Source organism: Mandrillus leucophaeus, unplaced genomic scaffold (assembly GCF_000951045.1).
Source record: "Mandrillus leucophaeus isolate KB7577 unplaced genomic scaffold, Mleu.le_1.0 Scaffold4, whole genome shotgun sequence".
NCBI classification, from domain to species: Eukaryota; Metazoa; Chordata; class Mammalia; order Primates; family Cercopithecidae; genus Mandrillus; species Mandrillus leucophaeus.
Genome location: NW_012104253.1, coordinates 2020449 through 2042150, shown reverse-complemented (window position 1 = coordinate 2042150; position 21702 = coordinate 2020449). Strand labels below are relative to the sequence as shown.

General features: G+C 49.8%; 1 protein-coding gene across 1 annotated transcript in view; it reads left to right on the top strand.

Annotated features, from left to right (window-relative positions):
* The window catches only part of DYNC1H1 (dynein, cytoplasmic 1, heavy chain 1), a 100611-nt gene that overhangs the window by 72835 nt on the left and 6074 nt on the right, over positions 1-21702 (top strand). The window contains 29 exon segments of the mRNA XM_011991795.1: positions 1409-1542; positions 2008-2122; positions 2224-2385; positions 2460-2674; positions 2778-2982; positions 4367-4540; positions 4647-4766; positions 4975-5095; positions 8279-8474; positions 9069-9186; positions 9273-9488; positions 9985-10197; positions 10324-10451; positions 12466-12619; positions 14779-14925; positions 15017-15167; positions 15317-15570; positions 15688-15822; positions 15915-16009; positions 16488-16662; positions 16839-16914; positions 17781-17941; positions 18214-18325; positions 18430-18490; positions 18586-18709; positions 18814-18927; positions 20339-20509; positions 20736-20953; positions 21057-21160. Coding sequence (XP_011847185.1) covers positions 1409-1542; positions 2008-2122; positions 2224-2385; positions 2460-2674; positions 2778-2982; positions 4367-4540; positions 4647-4766; positions 4975-5095; positions 8279-8474; positions 9069-9186; positions 9273-9488; positions 9985-10197; positions 10324-10451; positions 12466-12619; positions 14779-14925; positions 15017-15167; positions 15317-15570; positions 15688-15822; positions 15915-16009; positions 16488-16662; positions 16839-16914; positions 17781-17941; positions 18214-18325; positions 18430-18490; positions 18586-18709; positions 18814-18927; positions 20339-20509; positions 20736-20953; positions 21057-21160 — 4369 coding nt within the window.

Below are 21702 nucleotides of genomic sequence, written 5' to 3'. Positions count from 1 at the left end.
GGTGAAACCCCGTCTTGCCAAGGCGGGTGGATCATGAGGTCAGGAGTTCGAGACCAGCCTTACCAACGTAGTGAAACCCATCTCTACTAAAAATACAAAAATTAGCCTGATGTGGTGGTGCGTGCCTGTAATCTCGGCTACTCAGGAGGCTGAGGCTGGAGAATCACTTGAACTCAGGAGGCAGAAGTTGCAGTGAGCCGAGATTGCACCATTGCACTCTAGCCTGGGCGACACGGAGACTCCGACTCAAAAAAAAAAATTTGCCAGGCATGTTGGCATGTGCCTGTAGTCCTCCCAGCTACTTGAGAGGCAGGAGAATCACTTGAACCCAGGTGGAGGTTGCAGTGAGCCAAGATCAGGCCACTGCACTCTAGCCTGAGTGACAGAGTGAGACCCTGTCTCAAGGAAAAGAAAAAGAAAATAGATGGATCTTTGAAACCCTTAATCACGTCTCTAATTGAGTTTGTGTATGGAGTGAGCAGTGGCTCCATTTTCAGTTCTTTCCTTGTGTATGCCCCTTATCCCAGCAAAGTTTATTAAATAATAATTTACTCCACAGTATCAGTCTGTCATCATAGTTTCCCTGTGTGCATAGGTATCTGTTGGTTGCTCTCTGTGCTAAAACCACATGGTCCTGATTATGGTAATAAGTCTGTTTAATAGGGCAGGCCCAGACCAAGTGCAGTGGCTCATGCCTATAATCCCAGCACTTTGGGAAGCCAAGGCAGGCAGATCACAAGGTCAAGAGATCAAGGCCATCCTGGCCAACATGGTGAAACCCCGTCTCTACTAAAAATACAAAAATTACCTGGGTGTGGTGGCGCACACCTGTAGTCCCAACTACTTGGGAAGCTGAGGCAGGAGAATTGCTTGAACCCTGGAGGTGGAGGTTGCAGTGAGCTGAGATCGCGCCACTGCACTCCAGCCTGGTGACAGAGCGAGGCTACCCTCAAAAAAAAAATTGGGCAGGCCCTCACACCTGCTTCTTTTTTAGAGGGATCTTTCCTGTTCCAAATGAAATGCAGAATTGACTTGTCAGGTTGCACCAAGACAGTAAGCACCTCCCACTAGTGAGGTTTTGCTCGGGATTACGTTGAACCTATGGTTGAGTTTGATGGAACTGACATTTTTACAGTAGAGCGTTTTTCCCTCTGTGATCAGGGTATGTCTCTTCATGTATTGAGGTCATCTTCATTGCCTTTTGGTGAAGTTCAGTTTTCTCTATAAAAACTTTTCATGTTTTTAGATCCATTTCTAGTGAATTTATATTTTTTTGCTATGTTGTAAATGATACCTTTTTTTGTTGCATTTTCAACAGTTTCTTCATGGTATGTGGAAATACAGTTGACTTTGGTCTAATAACTAACATTTTTTCTAAGTAATTTGTGTATTACTTTTTTTTCTATAGGATTACATCCCAGTAGACCAAGAAGAGTTGAGAGATTATGTCAAAGCTAGGCTGAAGGTCTTTTATGAAGAAGAACTTGATGTTCCGCTGGTCCTGTTCAATGAAGTCCTAGACCACGTGCTGAGGATTGACAGGTGGGCTTTTTTGTTGTTACAGGCCCGCCTCTCGCCTAAGCTGCTCTTGAGTAAGTGTGTGTGCCGGCTCACGCCAGGCCTGATGCTGTCCCACCACCTCCACCTCAGCCTTGTCTGCCAAGCAGCTTCCCCCTTCTCTTCTTTCTAAGTCCAGCTTAGCCTTCCTCAGTTTATCCCAAGCAGAACTTCATTCTTCCTCCCCCCAGCACTGCATGCCTGCTATGATTAGGGCCCTTTGACCTTCTGCTAGAATTGCATTAGTCTCATGTCAGTCTGGAGGACAGGACCGTGTCTTACCGGCCTTTGCATTCCTCCTGGACCTCACAAATAACAGTGGCTCAGCAAACGTTTAATGTACGAGTTCAAGTTAAAACATGTCCGAAATACTGTAGACACTAGATATGAGTCAAAAGGGGAATGAGGCGTTATAAGCCTTCACATTGATCAGTTCTCATAATGTTTCAGAATATTCCGTCAACCTCAAGGCCACTTGCTTCTGATTGGTGTTAGTGGAGCAGGAAAAACTACCTTGTCTCGTTTTGTCGCCTGGATGAACGGTTTGAGTGTGTACCAGATTAAGGTGCGTCTGGTTGGTGGCCTCTTAATCCCAGCAACAGATTCTTGATGTGTGTGCAGAGCTCAGTGAGTAGGAATGGACCTAACTTGCCTCTGCTTCTGTAGGTCCATAGGAAGTACACAGGGGAAGACTTCGATGAAGATCTGCGGACAGTATTGAGACGCTCTGGCTGTAAAAATGAAAAGATAGCATTTATAATGGATGAATCTAATGTATTAGATTCTGGATTCCTGGAGCGAATGAATACCCTTCTGGCCAATGGAGAGGTAATTAGGTGACGTGTTGCGTTGCGTTACGTATTACCGGGGGACCAGTAAGTCAGCCCTGTGCTGTTTCCCAGGTGCCTGGTCTCTTTGAAGGAGATGAGTATGCCACCTTGATGACGCAGTGCAAAGAGGGGGCACAGAAGGAAGGCCTGATGCTGGACTCGCACGAGGAGCTCTACAAGTGGTTCACCAGCCAGGTTATCCGTAACCTCCACGTCGTGTTCACCATGAACCCGTCCTCGGAAGGACTCAAGGACCGGGCAGCCACATCGCCAGCACTTTTCAACAGGTATGCGGACCTTTACTTGGCTCTGGGTCAGGAAAGTCGGTGTCCTTCCAAGGGGCAAAGCCTGCCCTTCATAGCTGTTTTGAAACGTGGGCCTGTTTCTCAGGTGTGTGTTGAATTGGTTTGGAGACTGGTCCACCGAAGCACTGTATCAGGTTGGCAAAGAATTCACAAGTAAGATGGACCTGGAGAAGCCAAATTACATCGTTCCTGATTACATGCCAGTTGTGTATGATAAACTGCCGCAGCCACCATCCCACCGGGAAGCCATTGTGAACAGCTGTGTGTTTGTTCATCAGACGCTTCACCAGGTGGGTTCAATTTTCAGATCAACACATAAAACACAGAACTAACCATCATGCTAACATAAAACTAAATTGCTATAAAAATAGACCTTAAGGCCAGGTGCAGTGACTCATGCCTGTAATCCCAGCACTTTGGGAGGCCAAGGCAGGAGGATCGCTTGAACCCAGGAGTTCAAGACCAGCCTGGGCAACATGGCGAGATCCCATCTCTACAAAAAATAAAAATAAAACTAGCCGGGCCTGGTGGTGCGCACCTGTAGTCCCAGCTACTCAGGAGGCTGAGGTGGGAGGAGGTTACATTGAGCTGAGATCACACCACTGCAATCCAACCTGGGCAACAGAGCAAGATGTAGACTCAAAAAACCATAAATAGACCTTAGGAGGGCACTTCATATTTGACATTGTACTGTTATTTGTGGAGGAAATAGTTGTTTCTTACCTCTTGCCTCCTTAACAACGTCTCATTCTTGTCACTGGGCTGCAAATTCTGGAGCCATCTAACACTTTAGTGCCCCCACTGACTCTGCCTCTAATAAAGTGACCTCCTTGGCCTGTTTCTCCCAGTGCTGCTGTATGTTCAGGCCCTTGCTCTCTCCTGTAGACCAGGAATCAGCACACTTTCTCTTTAAAGAGCCAGATCGTAAATGTTTTAGCCTTTGCAGGTGGAGTAGTCTCCAGCACAGCTACTCAGTGCTGCCATTGTAGGGCAAGAGCCTCCAAAGACCATATATATGTGAATGGGTGTGACTGTGGCCAGTAAAACCTCATTACCGAAAAATGCAGGACTTGGCCTGCTAGCCGTATTTTGCTAATCCTTGCTATAGATTTTCTGTAATAGAAGCTTTCAGTCTACTCCTCTCTCCCAGAAGAGCTTTGTGACATCCATTCTGAGCTTGTAGGTGTCCTGCTGCCCAGTCCCTGCAGGCCGTCTCCATTGCCCTTGGAATGTCTTCCGGCCCCAGCTTCCCCTGGTAGTCTGATCATCTTGCTGTGCTCCAGAAATCAAGGGACCAGAGCAGCTTCTCACGTCAGGCCTGCCTTGCCCCTTTCTTGCTTGTGTCATTTCTTATTAATAAAAGGTGGAAGCAGGCTAGCTAACCTTTCTGTGGTAACTGACATTTGTGATGCCTTTCACATAAAGTACACCTCTAAAGTTGGCATAATCACCATCCTCAGTTTAGAGAAGTTAAGGGGCTTAGAGAAGTTTGGAAGTGTAGGGGCGTCTCGAAAGCTCTAAGTGGCTGAGCTGAGGCCCAACTCGAGTGTTCTGGCCCCCGAGGGCTGGGCTCCTTCTGTCATGTCACACCCGTCTGCCAAGGCCAAACTTGTTTTCTGAGGTTAAGTCACAGAGTTTCCCGAAGAGTGAGAAGATGTAACTGTTTTCTGAAAGGCAAATGCTCGACTAGCAAAGCGAGGCGGCAGAACTATGGCCATCACCCCTCGCCACTACCTGGACTTCATCAATCACTACGCCAACCTGTTCCACGAGAAGCGGAGCGAGCTGGAGGAGCAGCAGATGCACTTGAACGTGGGGCTCAGGAAGATCAAGGAGACGGTTGACCAGGTGCGCCACAGGCACAAATTCCTCATGGGAGTGAGCTGCAGTGAGGAGCCCTTTCCATGTGATTTCTGCACGTTTCTCGCCTCAGAGTGTGGGCTTTGCTCTTTAGGTAGAAGAACTGCGTCGCGACTTGAGGATAAAGAGCCAGGAGCTGGAGGTGAAGAATGCAGCAGCCAATGACAAGCTGAAAAAGATGGTGAAAGACCAGCAGGAGGCTGAAAAGAAGAAGGTATGGTGTCAGGGAATTCTGCCTGTACGGACTGGGCATTTTCAGTCTCCAATGAGAGAGTAGGAACTGTAGTTCAAAATGGGTCTTAGGGTTAGAGAGTGTGAGAGTGTGTGAGTGTGTGTGTGTGTTGGCAGAGTGAAGAATGTTGTTTAGAATTTACTCAGCAAATTAATGCTTAACCCATACCTAAGCCATCCTTCCTTTCTAGGTTATGAGCCAAGAAATCCAGGAACAGCTGCATAAGCAGCAGGAGGTAATTGCGGACAAACAGATGAGTGTCAAAGAAGATCTTGATAAGGTGGAACCTGCTGTCATTGAGGCCCAGAATGGTATGTAAAGACTATCAGAGCTTTGACGTCTAGGAAGGGTGCTCTTCCTCAACATTACTGTGGAGTTCAGGTCACTGAATATCGCACACACGCTTCCCTCAAAGGTTCTGGTTATGTATGTTTCCAAAAATATCATTAGTAACCATCTGAAGCTTTTTCTGAGTGCTTGAGACTGTCTTCATCTCTTAAAGCAAAGTTCCTATAAAGCTAGATTGTATGTACCATAGTGAAACCCCTCTCATAAAAGAAACTTCACAATGTAAGCTTTATGTCAATAATACATTTTTAGAGATCTGCTGATAATAACAGAAATATGCTCTTTATCCCTGAGTTGAATTTCACCAAGAAATACAAAATATTCAGTGTGACTGTCTTGTAATTATTTCTGAGTGCTCTGGCTATGACCCAGTTGCTAATTTAAGTATTGATAGCAGTCACTTACTTCTGTTTTTCCATTCCTTACATGCCTATGAGATGCTATAGAAATAGGGCAGGCCTGGCGCGGTGGCTCACACCTGTAATCCCAGCACTTTGGGAGTCTGAGGCGGGCGGATCACGAGGTCAGGAGATCGAGACCATCCTGGCTAACACAGTTAAACCCCATCTCTACTAAAAATACAAAAAATTGGCCGGGTGCGGTGGCTCAAGCCTGTAATCCCAGCACTTTGGGAGGCCGAGGCGGGCGGATCACGAGGTCAGGAGATCGAGACCATCCTGGCTAACACTATAACACCCTGCCTTGGCCGGGTGCGGTGGCTCAAGCCTGTAATCCCAGCACTTTGGGAGGCCGAGATGGGCGGATCACGAGGTCAGGAGATCGAGACCATCCTGGCTAACACGGTGAAACCCCGTCTCTACTAAAAAATACAAAAAACTAGCCGGGTGAGGTGGCGGGCGCCTGTGGTCCCAGCTACTCGGGAGGCTGAGGCAGGAGAATGGCCTAAACCCGGGAGGCAGAGCTTGCAGTGAGCTGAGATCCGGCCACTGCACCCCAGCCTGGGCGACAGAGCAAGATTCTGTCTCCAAAAAAAAAAAAAAAAAATACAAAAAATTAGCCAGGCGTGGTGGCAGGCGCCTATAGTCCCAGCTACTCGGGAGGCTGAGGCAGGAGAATGGCATGAACCTGGGAGGCAGAGCTTGCAGTGAGCCGAGACATTGCACTCCAGCCTGGGCAACAGAGTAAGACTCCGTCTCAAAAAAAAAAAAAAAGAGAAAGGGCAATAACCTGCCACCCTATTTTAGTTTGCAGTTTATGCAGTGATTAAGACTGCTGTCAGCCAGGCAAGGTGGCTCGCATTAATCCCAGCACTTTGGGAGGCCGAGGCAGGAGGATTGTTTGAGGCAGGACGACCGTTTGAACTTAGGAGTTTGTGACCAGCCTGGGCAACATAGCAAGACCCCCATCTCTATTTTAAAATAAATGAATAAATGAAAACAAAAGAAAAAAAAAACAGTGCTCTCTTCTTGCCCACTAGTATTTAACCAGTTTCAAGTAACCCACGTATCTGTAGTTTTTACCTTATACAACAAGATGAATTCAAAGGCACCATCCAAGCTGTAGATTTTCATTCAGAGTTGGATTTGGACGGTAATTTTTTTTTTTTTTTTTTTTTGAGGTGGAGTCTGGCTCTGTCGTCCAGGCTGGAGTGCAGTGGCCGGATCTCAGCTCACTGCAAGCTCCGCCTCCCGGGTTTACGCCATTCTCCTACCTCAGCCTCCCGAGTAGCTGGGACTACAGGAGCCCGCCACCTCACCCAGCTAGTTTTTTTTTTTTATTTTTTATTTTTTTTTTTATTTTTTAGTAGAGACGGGGTTTCACCATGTTAGCCAGGATGGTCTCGATCTCCTGACCTCGTGATTCGCCCGTCTCGGCCTCCCAAAGTGCTGGGATTACAGGCTTGAGCCACTGCGCCCGGCCTGGATGATAATTTAATGTAGTTCTCACCTTCTAAATAATTACTTAAAATTGATCTACAAAAATTTCAGCCTGGAAAACTTTTTCAGTGTATAGCAGTCGTGGGCCATTGTTTTTGTTTTGCTTTGTTCGAGACGGGGTCTCACTCTGTCCCCCAGGCTGGAGTGTAGTGGTGCAACCGTGGCTCACTGTAGCCTCAGGCTTCCATGTCAGACGATCCTCCCACCTGAGCCTCCTGAGTAGCTGGGACTATAGGGGCGCACCACCACATCCAGCTAATTTTTGTACTTTTTGTGCAGTCAGGGTTTTGCCATATCGCCCAGGCTTTTTTCAAACTCCTGGGCTCAAGCGACCCACCTGCCTCAGCCTCCAGAAGTACTAAGATTACATGTGTGAGCCACTGTGCCTGGCAGCCATTGTTTTAGAACTATTAACTCCACATCTTTACTCATCCCTCTAAATTGTAGCAAATTCAAAATGTCTGTTGAAATTGTATGAAATAAATGCACAATTACACTTAAAAATATTCTTGTCAGGGCTCAGTTGCTCACGCCTGTAATCCCAACACTTTGGGAGGCCGAGGCGGGCAGATCACCTGAGGTTGGGAGTTCAAGACCAACCTGACCAACTTGGAGAAACCCCACCTCTACTAAAAATACAAAATTAGCCAGGCATGGTGGTGCATACCTGTAATCCCAGCTACTTGGGAGACTGAGGCAGAATTGCTTGAACCCGGGAGGCAGAGGTTGCATTGAGCCGAGATCGTGCCATTGCCCTCCAGCCTGGGCAACAAGAGCGAAAACTGTGTCTCCAAAAAAAAAAAAAAAAAAATGCAAAAAATTAGCCAGGCGTGGTGGCAGGGGCCTGTAATCCCATCGTCTTAGGAGGCTAAGGCAGGAGAATCGCTGAAACCTGCGAGGCAAAGGTTACAGTGAGCTGAGATCGTGCCACTGCACTCCAGCCTAGGCAACAGAGCTAGACTCTGTCTCAAATAAATTATTGTCTCAAATAAATATTAAAGGTAATATCCTGCTTTTTAAGGAATGCTTGCATTTTGTAAGATCTTCGTAATCATTTAAGAGATCAGCTACTTACCCTATTCCAGAGGGTTTAATACAGAAAAGTCTCTCATTTCTTAGCTCTTCTGAGCAGCTAGCTGTCCTTTCTCTCATTGGAGTTGGAGCTCCTGACTGTTTGGTTCATTCTCACCATGCTTTGCTCTGTCTTCTCCCACCCATCGACCCTCATCCACTCCTGCTGCCACTCAGCTGTGAAGTCGATCAAGAAGCAGCACCTGGTGGAGGTGAGGTCCATGGCCAACCCTCCTGCTGCGGTGAAGCTGGCGCTGGAGTCCATCTGCCTGCTGCTGGGGGAAAGCACCACGGACTGGAAGCAGATCCGCTCCATCATCATGCGGGAGAACTTCATCCCCACCATCGTCAACTTCTCTGCAGAGGAGATCAGGTGAGAAAGTGGAAGTGCCAAGGTATTGCCAGAAATTGAAATCAGTTGTTTAGGCCAGGCACAGTGGCTCACGCCTCCAGTCCCAGAACTTTCAGCTGTTCAGGCCAGGCACAGTGGCTCACGGCTCTAAAACCAGAACTTTTGGAGGCCAAGGCAGGTGAAGTGCTTGAGCCTACGAGTTAGAGACCAACCTGGGCTACATGGTGACACCCTGTCTCTTCAAAAAATACAAAAATGAGCTGGGTGGGGTGGCATGCACCTGTAGTCCCAGCTACTTGGGAGGCTGAGGTGGGAGGATTGCCTGAACCCAGGGGATCGAGGCTTCAGTGAACCGAGATCACGCCACTGCACTCCAGCCTGGGTGACAGAGCAAGACCCTGTCTCGCTTTTTAAAAAGAAAGAAATTGTTCAAGTGTTGAGAGCACATTTCCAGCTTTTGCCTGAGAACCAAGGGTCAGTCTCGCTCATCCCCAGTGGTCAGTCACTGGGGCAATGAGATGACAGCTGGCTCTGGTCTCTTCCATTTTAATTTTATGAAAACTCTTCCTTGCTTTTGTCCCGCATGTGCTTAGAAATATCATTCCTCTCTTACAGTGACGCCATAAGGGAGAAGATGAAGAAAAATTACATGTCCAATCCAAGTTACAATTACGAAATTGTTAATCGGGCTTCCCTGGCTTGCGGCCCTATGGTGAAATGGGCAATCGCACAGGTGATTAACACAGCCAAGAGCTCCCATGTGAAAGATAACCTCATTTTCTGTCACTTAAATAACAGTTATCAATTGGTTCTTCCCAGCTTAACTATGCAGACATGTTAAAGAGAGTGGAGCCCCTACGCAATGAGCTGCAGAAGCTGGAAGATGACGCCAAGGACAACCAGCAGAAGGCCAACGAGGTGGAGCAGATGATCCGAGACCTGGAAGCCAGCATCGCCCGCTACAAGGAGGAATACGCCGTCCTGATCTCAGAGGCCCAGGCTATCAAGGCAGATCTGGCTGCTGTTGAGGCAAAAGTAAGATTATCATCATTCATCCTCAGTCTTTCCTGCCGTGGAAGCAGAGATTAACACACTTTAACACGCGCTGCATGTACCATGCTGGCCTCAGTGAATTCGCTCTGTAACATCTGTAAGGGCCCAGAGGACTTTTTTTCCTGGAAAATAATACACACTTGAGTATTCACTAAGTGTTGTTAATTAGGATAGATTGATACAAACTGGATGCTTTACAGCCATTGAATCCCCCACCGGCAGCTCCAGACCTGTTTGCTCTGCTGCCTGAAGGCCTCACTCCGCACCCAGCCTCTGCCCCGCTGAGATTCTGAGTCGTGTGTGGTCATTAGTTATGTATGATCTGGGTCTTATCTCCTTTGGGATTGTGAACAACTTGGGCACGTTTCTAACCCACCCAAAACCCACCTGCACATGATGTGGATGAACCAATTTACAGGATTCGGTATAAATCCTGAAAGGCCTGATCCCTGAGCATCTTGTTCGGTTCTCCTTTTAGGTAAACCGAAGCACTGCTCTTCTGAAGAGCTTGTCTGCTGAACGTGAACGATGGGAAAAAACAAGTGAAACTTTCAAAAACCAGATGTCCACCATTGCTGGGGACTGTCTCTTGTCGGCTGCGTTCATTGCCTACGCGGGTTACTTTGACCAGCAGATGCGTCAGAACTTGTTCACTACCTGGTCCCATCACCTCCAGCAGGCCAACATCCAGGTGAGAATCGCGGGGAATGCAGAAAGGATGTGCGAGCAGTGTGAGGCAAGCTGGTGTTTAGTGCACAGTTAGAACGCCCCATCTGTGGCTTCGAAGAGGAGGAAAGGTAACGGCCTTGCCTTTCAGTTCCGTACAGATATTGCCAGGACGGAATACCTTTCCAATGCGGATGAGCGTCTTCGCTGGCAGGCCAGCTCCTTGCCTGCTGATGACCTGTGCACAGAAAACGCCATCATGCTGAAACGGTTCAACAGGTACGAGCTCGGGTGCCAAGGAGAGGCTCGGGAAGAACGTGGGTGGTGATCTTGAATGTTGTTCAAAGTACACCCTTGTTTGAAGAGAGAACTAGAAAATGGGACGTGGGCATACAGTGCTGGCAGCTTGATGCTCCTCTGACGGTGGGGCGTGTGCTGTTCTCTTTATTGTCAAGTGTCTGAGTTATTCTGCAGTGAATGCTTCTTGTAACCTTCTAAAATTGATTGGCAGGGGCCAGACACAGTGGATCACGTGAGGTCAGGAGTTTGAGACCAGCCTAGCCAACATAGTGAAATCCTGTCTCTACTAAAAATACAAAAAAATTAGCCAGGCGTGGTGGTGTGCGCCTGTGATCCCAGCTACTCAGGAGGCTGAGGCAGGAAAAACTCTTGAAACCAGGAGGCAGAGGTTGTAGTGAGCCAAGATCACGCCACTGCACCCCAGCCTGGGCAACAGAGCGAGACTCCATGTCAAAAAAACATAAAAATAGGCTGGGCACGGTGGCTCTCACACCGTGATCCGGCACTTTGGGAGGCCGAAGCGGGTAGATCACGAAGTCAGGAGTTTGAGACCAGCTTGGCCAGCATATCTACTAAAAATACAAAAAATTAGTGGGGTGTGGTGGCAGGCGCTTGTAGTCCCAGCTACTCAGGAAGCTGAGGCAGGAGAATCACTTGAACCCGGGAGGCAGAGATTGCAGCAAGCCGAGAGCGCGCCACTGCACTCCAGCCCGGGTGACAGTGCGAGACTCCATCTCAAAACAAAATAAATAAAAATAAAATTGATTGGCAGGGTTGTGTTTGGGGGTGGACATTCAAACAGTCCTCTGTTACAAGAACTGAGAATAGCTAGTTAAAGGGGAAGTGCTGCCTGTTTTTCTGTTCAGGAAGGACAGAAGAAGAACTGGGACGTCACTGCAGTGAAGATGGGCTAGGTGCTGAGAGGGCGCCATGTCTCACCAGGTGGCGCCAACAAGAATAGGAATCGATCCGTACACCCTGTGCACAGGGCTAGATTTGCCTAAATGACCCTTTCACCTAGGAGTTCCACTTCTAGGTGTTCATTCAACAGTAGCTTGACCTGTGTATAAAATGGCTAATCTAAGAGCAAGTGTGTCCCAGCTGAAGACTGGAGATCACTCAGATGGCCCTCCTGAGGGCCCACCACGCTGCGGTGCTGGGTAGTCTTTGCCGACACAGGACATTTGAATACAGGCTGGACAGGTGCAGAGCAGGCGGTAGAGGCCTCCCCCGAGGCCACAACACCCACACTGACACATGTGTCTGTAAATGCTTAGACCTTCTCTGTAAAGACAGACGAGAAACTGGTAAAAGCCATCACCTGGGGAAGGGACTTTGGGGACCAAAGAACAGGGTCCAAAAGGCAGGGCAGCGTGGTTCTTCTCAGCATATGCCCTTTGATAGTTTGAGTTTTGTAGAAGCTTGTGTGTATTACCAGCTGGGTTTTTTCCACATTTTAACTGGCTAGACTATAGGTACTTCACATTAGCTTCTTTGTGCCCTTCTTTCCGCATTTGTAGAGTGGTTAGATAACAGTGTCAGCCTCGTAGGGCTGTTAGGAGGATTACCTGAGATAGTGTCTGTAATTTGACACAGTCCCTGGCAATTTAAATTCTGTGTAAAGTTAATCCCTTGGTGCTGCTCAGCGTCGGTGTTGATACCGGCTGTCTAGAAGGATCGTAAATACGAAAAAGCTATTCTAACAGTGCCAGATGCTGAGGGAGGATGATTGTCCCAGAAGAAAAAGGATTTTTAACCATGGCCCTCCTGGTATATGACTCAAGCTACCTCCTCATGCCAATAGTTCTTCAAAAGGATGATGTGATGTTAGCATTAAGCATGTAAGCTTTATTGGTAAACCTGAAAACGTCTCTGGAAAGCACCCTCGGGTGGCGGTAACAGCCTGTCCCTCTCATCAGGGTCTTGGCTGACCATGATCCTGTGCTTTTCCCATTCAGTGTTTCAACCTTCTCTTCTGTGGCCTCATCCTCAGGTATCCCCTGATCATTGACCCCTCTGGACAGGCCACAGAATTCATTATGAATGAATATAAGGATCGTAAGATCACACGGACCAGCTTCCTGGATGACGCCTTCAGGAAGAACTTAGAGAGTGCACTGCGATTTGGAAACCCCCTTCTGGTCCAGGTTGGTGTTGACCTTTGAATTCTTGAAACACCGCATTCAAGAGTGAATTCCTTTTTGGGGGCTGCATGTAGTTTTCAACTTTGTAAGACTTCACGTTGTATCAGAAGGATAAAGCTTTGAGATGGTTCTATAATAGATAAATTCGGCAGAATCATTATTTGCATTTAAAATTCTATTCGGTGGTGGGGCGAGGTGGCTCATGCCTGTAATCCCAGCACTTTGGGAGGCCGAGGCAGGTGGATCATCTGAGGTCAGGAGTTCAAGAAAGCCTGGTCAAACCCCGTCTCTACAGAAAATACAAAAATTAGCTGGTTGAGGTGGCGGGCACCTGTAGTCCCAGCTATTTGGGAGGCTGAGGCAAGAGAATCATTTGAACCCAGGAGGCACAGGTTGCAGTGAGCCGAGATCGTGCCACTGCACTCCAGCCTGGGAGACAGAAAGAGACTGTATCTCAAAAAAAAAAAATTATATTCAGTACAGCCATGAAAAGCAAGAAACAGCCAGGCGTGGTGTCTCATGTCTGTAATCCCAGCATTTTGGGAGGCCAAGGCAAGCAGATCACAAGGTCAGGAGATCAAGACCACCCTGGCCAACATGGTGAAAGCCCATCTCTCTTTAAAATCCAAAAATTAGCCGGGTGTGGTGGTGCACACCTGTAGTCCCAGCTACTCGGGAGGCTGAGGCAGGAAAATTGCTTGAACCTGGGGGGCAGAGGCTGCAGTGAAACGAGTTCACGCCACTGCACTCCAGCCTGGGTGACAGAGTGAGACTCCGTCTCAAAGAAAAAAAAAGAACCAGAAAAATGTTCAAGAAACAGGAACAAGGAACATGTTCCTTTGCAGGAACATGGATAGAGCTGGAGGCCATTATCCTCAGCAAACTAATGCAAAAGTGGAAAACCAAGTACCAGTTGTTCTCGCTTATAAGTGGGAGCTAAATGATGAGAACACATGGACACATAGAGGGAACAACACACACTGGGGCCTTTCAGAGCATGGAGGGTGGGAGGAGGGGGAGGATCAGGAAAAACAACTAATGGGTACTAGACTTATAACCAGGGTGGTGGAATAATTTGTATAATAAACCCCCATGACAAGTTTACCTGTGTAACAAACCTGCACTTGTATTCCTGAACTTAAAAGTTAAAAATTTGTTTTTAAATAAAGCATGTAAGGTCACTAGGAAGCATCAGATTTGCAACAAGATGAATTCCTTATGCAAATTGAAAAAAATTTAAGAAATGAAATACAATGCCGTTCGGAGGGTCTGTATCAGCACTGTCCCCCAGAACTTTCTTCAGGAGCAGGAATGCTTTATGGTCCACACTCTCCAGTGTGGTAGCCACTAGTCTCAGGTGGCTTATACTGAGCACTTCCCACGGCTAGTGTGACTAGGAACTGAGTGTTTAATTTTTTGTTTGTTTGTTTTTTTGAGACGGAGTGTTGCTCTGTCTCCTAGTCTGAACCTCCCAGGTTCAAGCAGTTCTCCTGCCTCAGCCTCCCAAGTAGCTGGGACTACAGGCATGTGCCAACACCCCCAGCTAACTTTTTAGTATTTTTAGTAGAGATGGAGTTTCACCATGTTGGCCAGGCTGGCCTTGAACTCCTGACCTCAAGTGATCTGCCTGTCTCAGCCTCCCAAAGTACTGGAATTACAGGCATGACCCACCACGCCTGGCTGAGTTTTTAATTTTAGTTAATTTTTTGAGACGGAGTCTCGCTCAATCGCGCAGGCTGGAGTGCAGTGGCGTGATCTCAGCTCACTGCAAGCTCCGCCTCCCGGGTTCACGCCGTTCTCCTGCCTCAGCCTCCCAAGTAGCTGGGACAACAGGCGTCCACTGCCACACCTGGCTAATTTTTTGCATTTTTAGTAGGGACGGGGTTTCACCATGTTAGCCAGGATGGTCTCGATCTCCTGCCCTCGTGATCCACCCACCTTGGCCTCCCAAAGTGCTGGGATTACAGGCGGGAGCCACCGCGCCTGGCCAATTTTAGTTAATTTAAATGTAAGTAGCCACACATAGCTAGTGGCCACCATACACAAGTGGTGGGTGGCTTTTGGAAAGGTATGCTTATCTAAAGTAGGACAGCAACATAGCATTTGGGTGAAGATAAAGTTACAAAGCCCTGGCCATCAAGTTCCACCCGTGTGCTGTGCAGGATGTGGAAAGCTACGATCCAGTTTTGAACCCAGTGCTGAACCGTGAAGTGCGGCGAACAGGAGGGAGAGTGCTGATCACCCTCGGGGACCAGGACATAGACCTGTCACCATCGTTTGTCATCTTCCTGTCCACCCGGGATCCAACTGTAAGGAATGGGACTCTTCTTCAGGGAAGTCTGGCAGGATTTGGTTTTGAAGCTGAATTAAAACAGACTGTTCTGTTATCTATTTTGGCAGGTCGAGTTCCCACCAGATCTCTGTTCCCGGGTTACTTTTGTAAACTTCACAGTCACCCGTAGCAGTTTACAAAGCCAGTGTCTAAATGAAGTCCTTAAAGCAGAAAGACCTGATGTGGACGAGAAACGATCTGATCTTCTTAAACTTCAAGGTAGGATCTGGACCTGTGGCTGTTAGATGGTTGGTGCAGGTGAAGGGGCTGAACTTTTAAGTGACTAGGATGTTCCACGTTTGTGGCAAACACTTCTGAGAGCGTACCTTTTGAAGTATTATTGCAAACTCTGGATGTTTTCATTTAAGGGGAATTTCAGCTCCGTTTGCGTCAGCTGGAAAAATCTCTACTACAAGCTCTGAACGAGGTGAAAGGGCGCATTTTGGACGACGACACCATCATAACCACTCTGGAGAACCTGAAGAGAGAGGCTGCAGAGGTCACCAGGAAAGTTGAGGAGACGGACATTGTCATGCAGGAGGTGGAGACCGTGTCCCAGCAGTACCTCCCGCTCTCCACCGCCTGCAGCAGCATCTACTTCACCATGGAGTCCCTCAAGCAGGTGGGTGCCTTGGCGGCGCAGAGGCTGGCCGGCCCCTGCACAGTAGCTCCTCGGCCACACAGAAGTTCGGCGGGTGCCAGGGGAGCTGCCTCACGGCTGCCCACTGCTTCCTTTCAGATACACTTCTTGTACCAGTACTCCCTCCAGTTTTTCCTGGACATTTATCACAACGTCTTATATGAGAACCCGAACCTGAAGGGCGTCACTGACCACACACAGCGTCTGTCCATTATAACGAAGGACCTCTTCCAGGTAGAGAGCGAGGCCCTCAGCCGCTCCCCGGCGCGGGGAAGCAGGGTGCTGCTTCTCTTACGGAACAACATCGTCTCCTGCTCTTGTCCCAGGTGGCATTTAACCGAGTGGCGCGAGGCATGCTGCATCAGGACCACATCACCTTTGCCATGCTGCTGGCGAGAATCAAACTGAAGGGCACCGTGGGGTAAGAGCACTCACGCCCGCGGGAGGATGCCATCTTGCTGGTGGCCCACAAGGGTTTCATGATCAGATACGTGCTTTTATTTTTTCTTTTATTTTTTGAGATGGAGTCTCCCTCTGTTTCCCAGGCTGGAGTGCAGTCGTGCAGTCTCAGCTCACTGCAAGCTCCAACTCCCAGGTTCAAGCAGTTCTCCTTCCTCAATCTCCTGAGTAGCTGGGACTACAGGCGCCTGCCACCACCCCAGGCTAATTTTTTTTGTATTTTTAGTAGAGACAGATTTTCATCACGTTGGCAGCCCAGCCTGGTCTCAAACTCCTGACCTCAAGTGATCCGCCTGCCTTGGCCTCCCAGAGCGCTGAGATTATAGACATGAGCCACTGTGCCTGGCCTGTTTTTTCTTTTCTTTCAATCACAACTGTTATTTTAGTGACAGTGGGAATGAACATGAGGGACCCTAGCTAACCTGTTGCACCCTTCGCAGGGAGCCCACCTACGATGCAGAATTCCAGCACTTCTTGAGAGGAAATGAGATCGTCCTGAGTGCTGGCTCCACCCCGAGGATCCAGGGCCTGACTGTGGAGCAGGCGGAGGCGGTGGTGAGGCTGAGCTGCCTTCCCGCGTTTAAGGACTTGATTGCAAAGGTTCAGGCAGACGAGGTGATTGTTCTTTTGAATGTTCCCAGTGAGAAATGTCGGCCTTTTCCCAGGAAATGTCAGGAATCGCATGTTGTGTAAAACCCAGAATGTCGTGTCTGCGCTCTCGCGTCAGACTCTTGCGTCAGTCCCCCGAGGCCGGCCCTGCCCAATGGGTGCTTCCACTGTTGTCTCCACAGCAATTTGGCATCTGGCTGGACAGCAGCTCCCCGGAGCAGACCGTGCCCTACCTCTGGAGTGAAGAAACACCTGCAAGTAAGCCCCGCTGTGGTTTTCTTTCTGAACCTGAATGTAAAGTTGGGTTTTGCTGCTTAAACGGATGCTTTCAAAACATGCAAAGTTACTAGCCTGGGCAGCATAGGGAGGCCCCATCTCTACAAAACATACAGCCTTGGCTACACCTGTAGTCCCATCTACTCGGGAGGCTGACGCAGGAAGGTCGCTCGAGCCTGGGAGGTCGAGCTTGCATGAGCTGCGACTGCGCCACTGCGCTCCAGCCTGGGCAGCAGACAGAGACCTGTCTCTGAGTGAGTGGTCACTGATGCCCAGGATAAGTGTTTCAATGTTAAACTTTTTAAGGAAACCACTTAGGGAGATCGCTTCTAGATAGGTGTTGGCTTAGAGGTAGATCAGAAATTTCCAATTCCTATTCATCTCATGCTTGAAGACCATAAGAGAACTAGGTGGGGAGCTCCTGCCTGATGATAAGGAGTTAACTGGCTGTATTCACGCTGCAGAGGAATGGAATGCCATCAGCCGGTTTTGAGTGTGTTAGCCAGCCCCTGGGCTAGCCAGGCTGAGAGGAAGTGTCAGACTGTGGAGGGCAGAGCGTGGACCCCTCCTGAGTGCCTTCAGCTGTTTTCAGGAAGTCAGCAGGTGTTAGTGTAGTAATTTAAAAATCAGCAAACGGCACCTTGTCCTATGGAGACATCCAGGTGGTAAGTGTTCTCATAGGTGTGTCCACAGGGCTCACGGAAGGCACAGGAGATGTGGCTGACTTTCCTGATTTGAGCTGATCCTGAAATACTGCGTGGGTGCTTTGGGAAGAACGCTGCCGGCAGGGGAGGGCGTCTCCAAGTCCTTGCTTCCACCCAGCACCCACCCCTCTGTACCTGTTTCAGCACCCATTGGCCAGGCCATCCACCGCCTGCTCCTGATCCAGGCTTTCCGGCCCGACCGCCTGTTGGCCATGGCCCACATGTTTGTTTCAACAAACCTTGGGGAGTCTTTCATGTCCATCATGGAGCAGCCGCTCGACCTGACCCACATTGTGGGCACAGAGGTAATGTCCTGATACAGCCCAGGCGTCTCAAGAGACTCCACGCCCACCTCCCCAACCACAGCTGTCAGCAGCCCTGGCGTCTCCTGTCACTCCAGGCTACAGTCTGCTCCTAAGACCAGGAGCTCACTGCAGATTCTCAACCGACTGTGTGGTGCCCACACCTCTGGACCCCGAAAGAACATCTCAGGCCCCTCACTCGGGGCGCTCCTTTCCCTTGACAGGTACACACTATTTGCTGGCACCGCTGTAACTTCTGCCTTCTCTGTTTGCAGGTGAAGCCCAACACTCCTGTCTTAATGTGCTCTGTGCCTGGTTACGACGCCAGTGGGCATGTCGAGGACCTTGCAGCCGAGCAGAACACGCAGATCACTTCAATTGCAATCGGTAAGGGCGCTTGATGGGCTTTGTGGGCTGGAGCCCTGCAGGATTCGTGGTGGGCATTGATGTCCGCGGCTGCCGCTGCTGACACTAAGTCTTCCTTGCGCCAGGCTCTGCAGAAGGCTTTAACCAGGCAGATAAGGCAATCAACACCGCTGTGAAGTCGGGCAGGTAGGCCTGTTCTCTTTGGCTGAAGAAAGCCTTAGTCCCCAGGCATTCAGGCAGGCAGCCTGGCGTGTTGTGTGACTCTCACGTTGTGTGTGCAGGTGGGTGATGCTGAAGAATGTGCATCTGGCCCCAGGGTGGCTGATGCAGCTGGAAAAGAAGTTGCATTCCCTGCAGCCGCATGCCTGCTTCCGACTCTTCCTCACCATGGAGATCAACCCCAAGGTGGGTGGTTGAAGGGGGGGTGGAGACGTTGCAGGCTGGTGTGGCAGTCCTGTCGGCACCCGTGTCCACACCCGAACCGTAACGGGGGCCGCGCTTTCCCTTAGGTGCCGGTGAATCTGCTCCGTGCGGGTCGCATCTTTGTGTTTGAGCCACCACCAGGGGTGAAGGCCAACATGCTGAGGACGTTCAGCAGCATTCCCGTCTCACGGATATGCAAGGTAAGTACCTTGTCCTCCTGGCGTGCTTTCTCCATAGAAGCTGAAGCCCAGTGCCATCACCAAATGCAGAAGTGGGTCCCTGGGCGTCCCAGAAGTGCCATGCGGTGAATTGCACAGGTGCTTTTGCTTTTCGGCTGTAGGTAAAATTTCCTTCCTTGGCCAGGCATCGTGGCTCACACTGGTAGTCCCAGTACTTTCGAAGGTCGAGGCAGTAGGATCATTTGAGCCCAGGAGTTCAAGACTGTCTGGGCAGGCCAGGTGTGGTGGCTCACTCCTGTAATCCCTGCACTTTGGGAGGCCTAAGTGGGCAAATCACTTGAGGTCAGGAGTTTGAGACCAGCATGGCCAACATAGTGAAACTCCATCTCTACTAAAAATATAAAAAATTAGCCAGGCGTGGTGGTGGATGCCTGTAGTCCCAGCTACTGGGGAGGCTGAGGCAGGAGAATTGCTTGAACGCAGGAGGCGGAGGTTGGCAGTGAGCTGAGATCGCACCATTGCACTCCAGCCTGGGCGACAGAGCGAGATACCGTCTAAAAAAAGAAAAAGACCTGGCCGGGCGCGGTGGCTCAAGCCTGTAATACCAGCACTTTGGGAGGCCGAGATGGGCGGATCACGAGGTCAGGAGATCGAGACCATCCTGGCTAACATGGTGAAACCCGTCTCTACTAAAAAATACAAAAAACTAGCCGGGCGAGGTGGCGGGCACCTGTAGTCCCAGCTACTCGGGAGGCTGAGGCAGGAGAATGGCGTGAACCCGGGAGGCGGAGCTTGCAGTGAGCTGAGATCCAGCTACAGCACTCCAGCAGCCTGGGCAAAAAAAAAAAAAAAAGACCTGTCTGGGCAACATAGTGAGATCCTGTCTCTCTCTCTAAAATTTCCTTCCTGTGAGCAGGTTGAAAAGTAAAAGCCATGTTTGATATGGGGTGTGATTAGGTCCCAGTGGAACAGCTTCTCCCACGGAGAAGCTGGGACTCAGCATTGTGTCCCCAAGTGGCAGACAATCTCCTCTCCCCCAGCACAGGCCCCCGGAGACCAAGCAGAGCCCTCCCAGGTGCCAAGTGAAAACCAAGACTCTTGGGCAAGAGAAGGGGGATTGTGGCAGGGGTTTCGTTCTGTCAATTCTGTTCTATTTTGTGCCATATCCACCTTTTCTGACATTCTTAGAAACTCTGTCTTCTGTAGATTTCTTATTGGCTGAATAAATTCTCCGATGGCCTCATTGGATGACATCTCTATTAATAGAAAAGTTGGCATACTTTTCTCCTAGCAACAGTACTCGTGTGAATTTGCTGCCATCATCAGGATGTGGAGAGCTCTTTGTAAAGCTTTGACTCTGACCTAGCCTGTGCGCTGTTCTTGGAGAAGTGCTGCTGTCTAATGACTGTACTCGGTCTCTTTCCTCACCCAGTCTCCCAACGAGCGTGCCCGCTTGTACTTCCTGCTGGCCTGGTTCCATGCCATCATCCAAGAGCGCTTACGATACGCACCACTGGGGTGGTCAAAGAAGTATGAGTTTGGAGAGTCTGACCTGCGGTCAGCTTGCGATACAGTGGACACGTGGCTGGACGACACAGCCAAGGCAAGTGTGGGCTGTGCCAGGACAGGCAGCGGATGTGCACCTGGGAAGGACACTGCAGGGCGTGGTGCTGAGAGGCCAGACTCAGCTTGGAAGAGCGAGCTGACCCCTCGTGACCGCCAAAGCCTAGCGGGCCATGGGGAGTGAGGAGGAAAGCTGTGCCCCTCGAAAGGGAGCCCCGGGCATGCCCGCCTCCGACCACACACGAACCCTGCTTTTCCTCCCCCAGGGCAGGCAGAACATCTCACCGGATAAGATCCCGTGGTCTGCACTAAAGACCTTGATGGCCCAGTCCATTTATGGCGGGCGCGTGGACAACGAGTTTGACCAACGTCTGCTCAACACCTTCCTGGAGCGCCTGTTCACAACCAGGAGTTTCGACAGTGAATTTAAGCTGGCATGCAAGGTCGACGGGCATAAAGACATTCAAATGCCAGATGGCATCAGGTATGCTGCTGCCTGCTGGAATGGAGACAGTTGTGACGTCAGAGCGTCTGGTGTCACTCAGAGGTAGCCTCTAACATCGTTTCCAAACGCACTGGTTTTCTAGGCGAGAGGAGTTTGTGCAGTGGGTGGAGCTGCTCCCTGACACCCAGACGCCCTCCTGGCTGGGCCTGCCCAACAACGCCGAGAGAGTCCTCCTTACCACACAGGGTGAGTGACGAGGGTCCTCCCCACACGTGGGGGGATGGCGAGGGTCCTCCCCTCATGTGGGGTGGGTGGCGAGGGTGCCCACATGTGGGGTGGGTGGCAAGGGTCCCCACACACAGGGTGAGTGTGCGCTGCTGTCCCAGGGCCCTCCCTGGTTATGCTGGGTGTGGCTCTGTCAGCCTCGGCCTCCCTGCCAGTCTCCAGCTGCTCCTAGCTCCACTCGGAGGGGAGGCAGAGGAAGGAATTGGCTCTAACAGGAATCTTTTCTGCAGCATCAACTCAGTTCTAGAGAAGAGCCTTGATATTTATGTAAATGAGCCTAGAAATAACATTTAGATTTTCATCTCATATTGAAAAGCAGTTACTGGCTGGGCACAGTGGCTCACACCTGAATCCTAGCACTTTGGGAGGCCAGTGTGGGTAGATCACTCAAGATTAGGATTTCCAGACCAGCCTGGTCAACATGGCAAAACCGCATCTCTACTAAAAATACAAAAATTAGGTGGGCATGGTGGCAGGCACCTGTAATCGCAGCTACTCAGGAG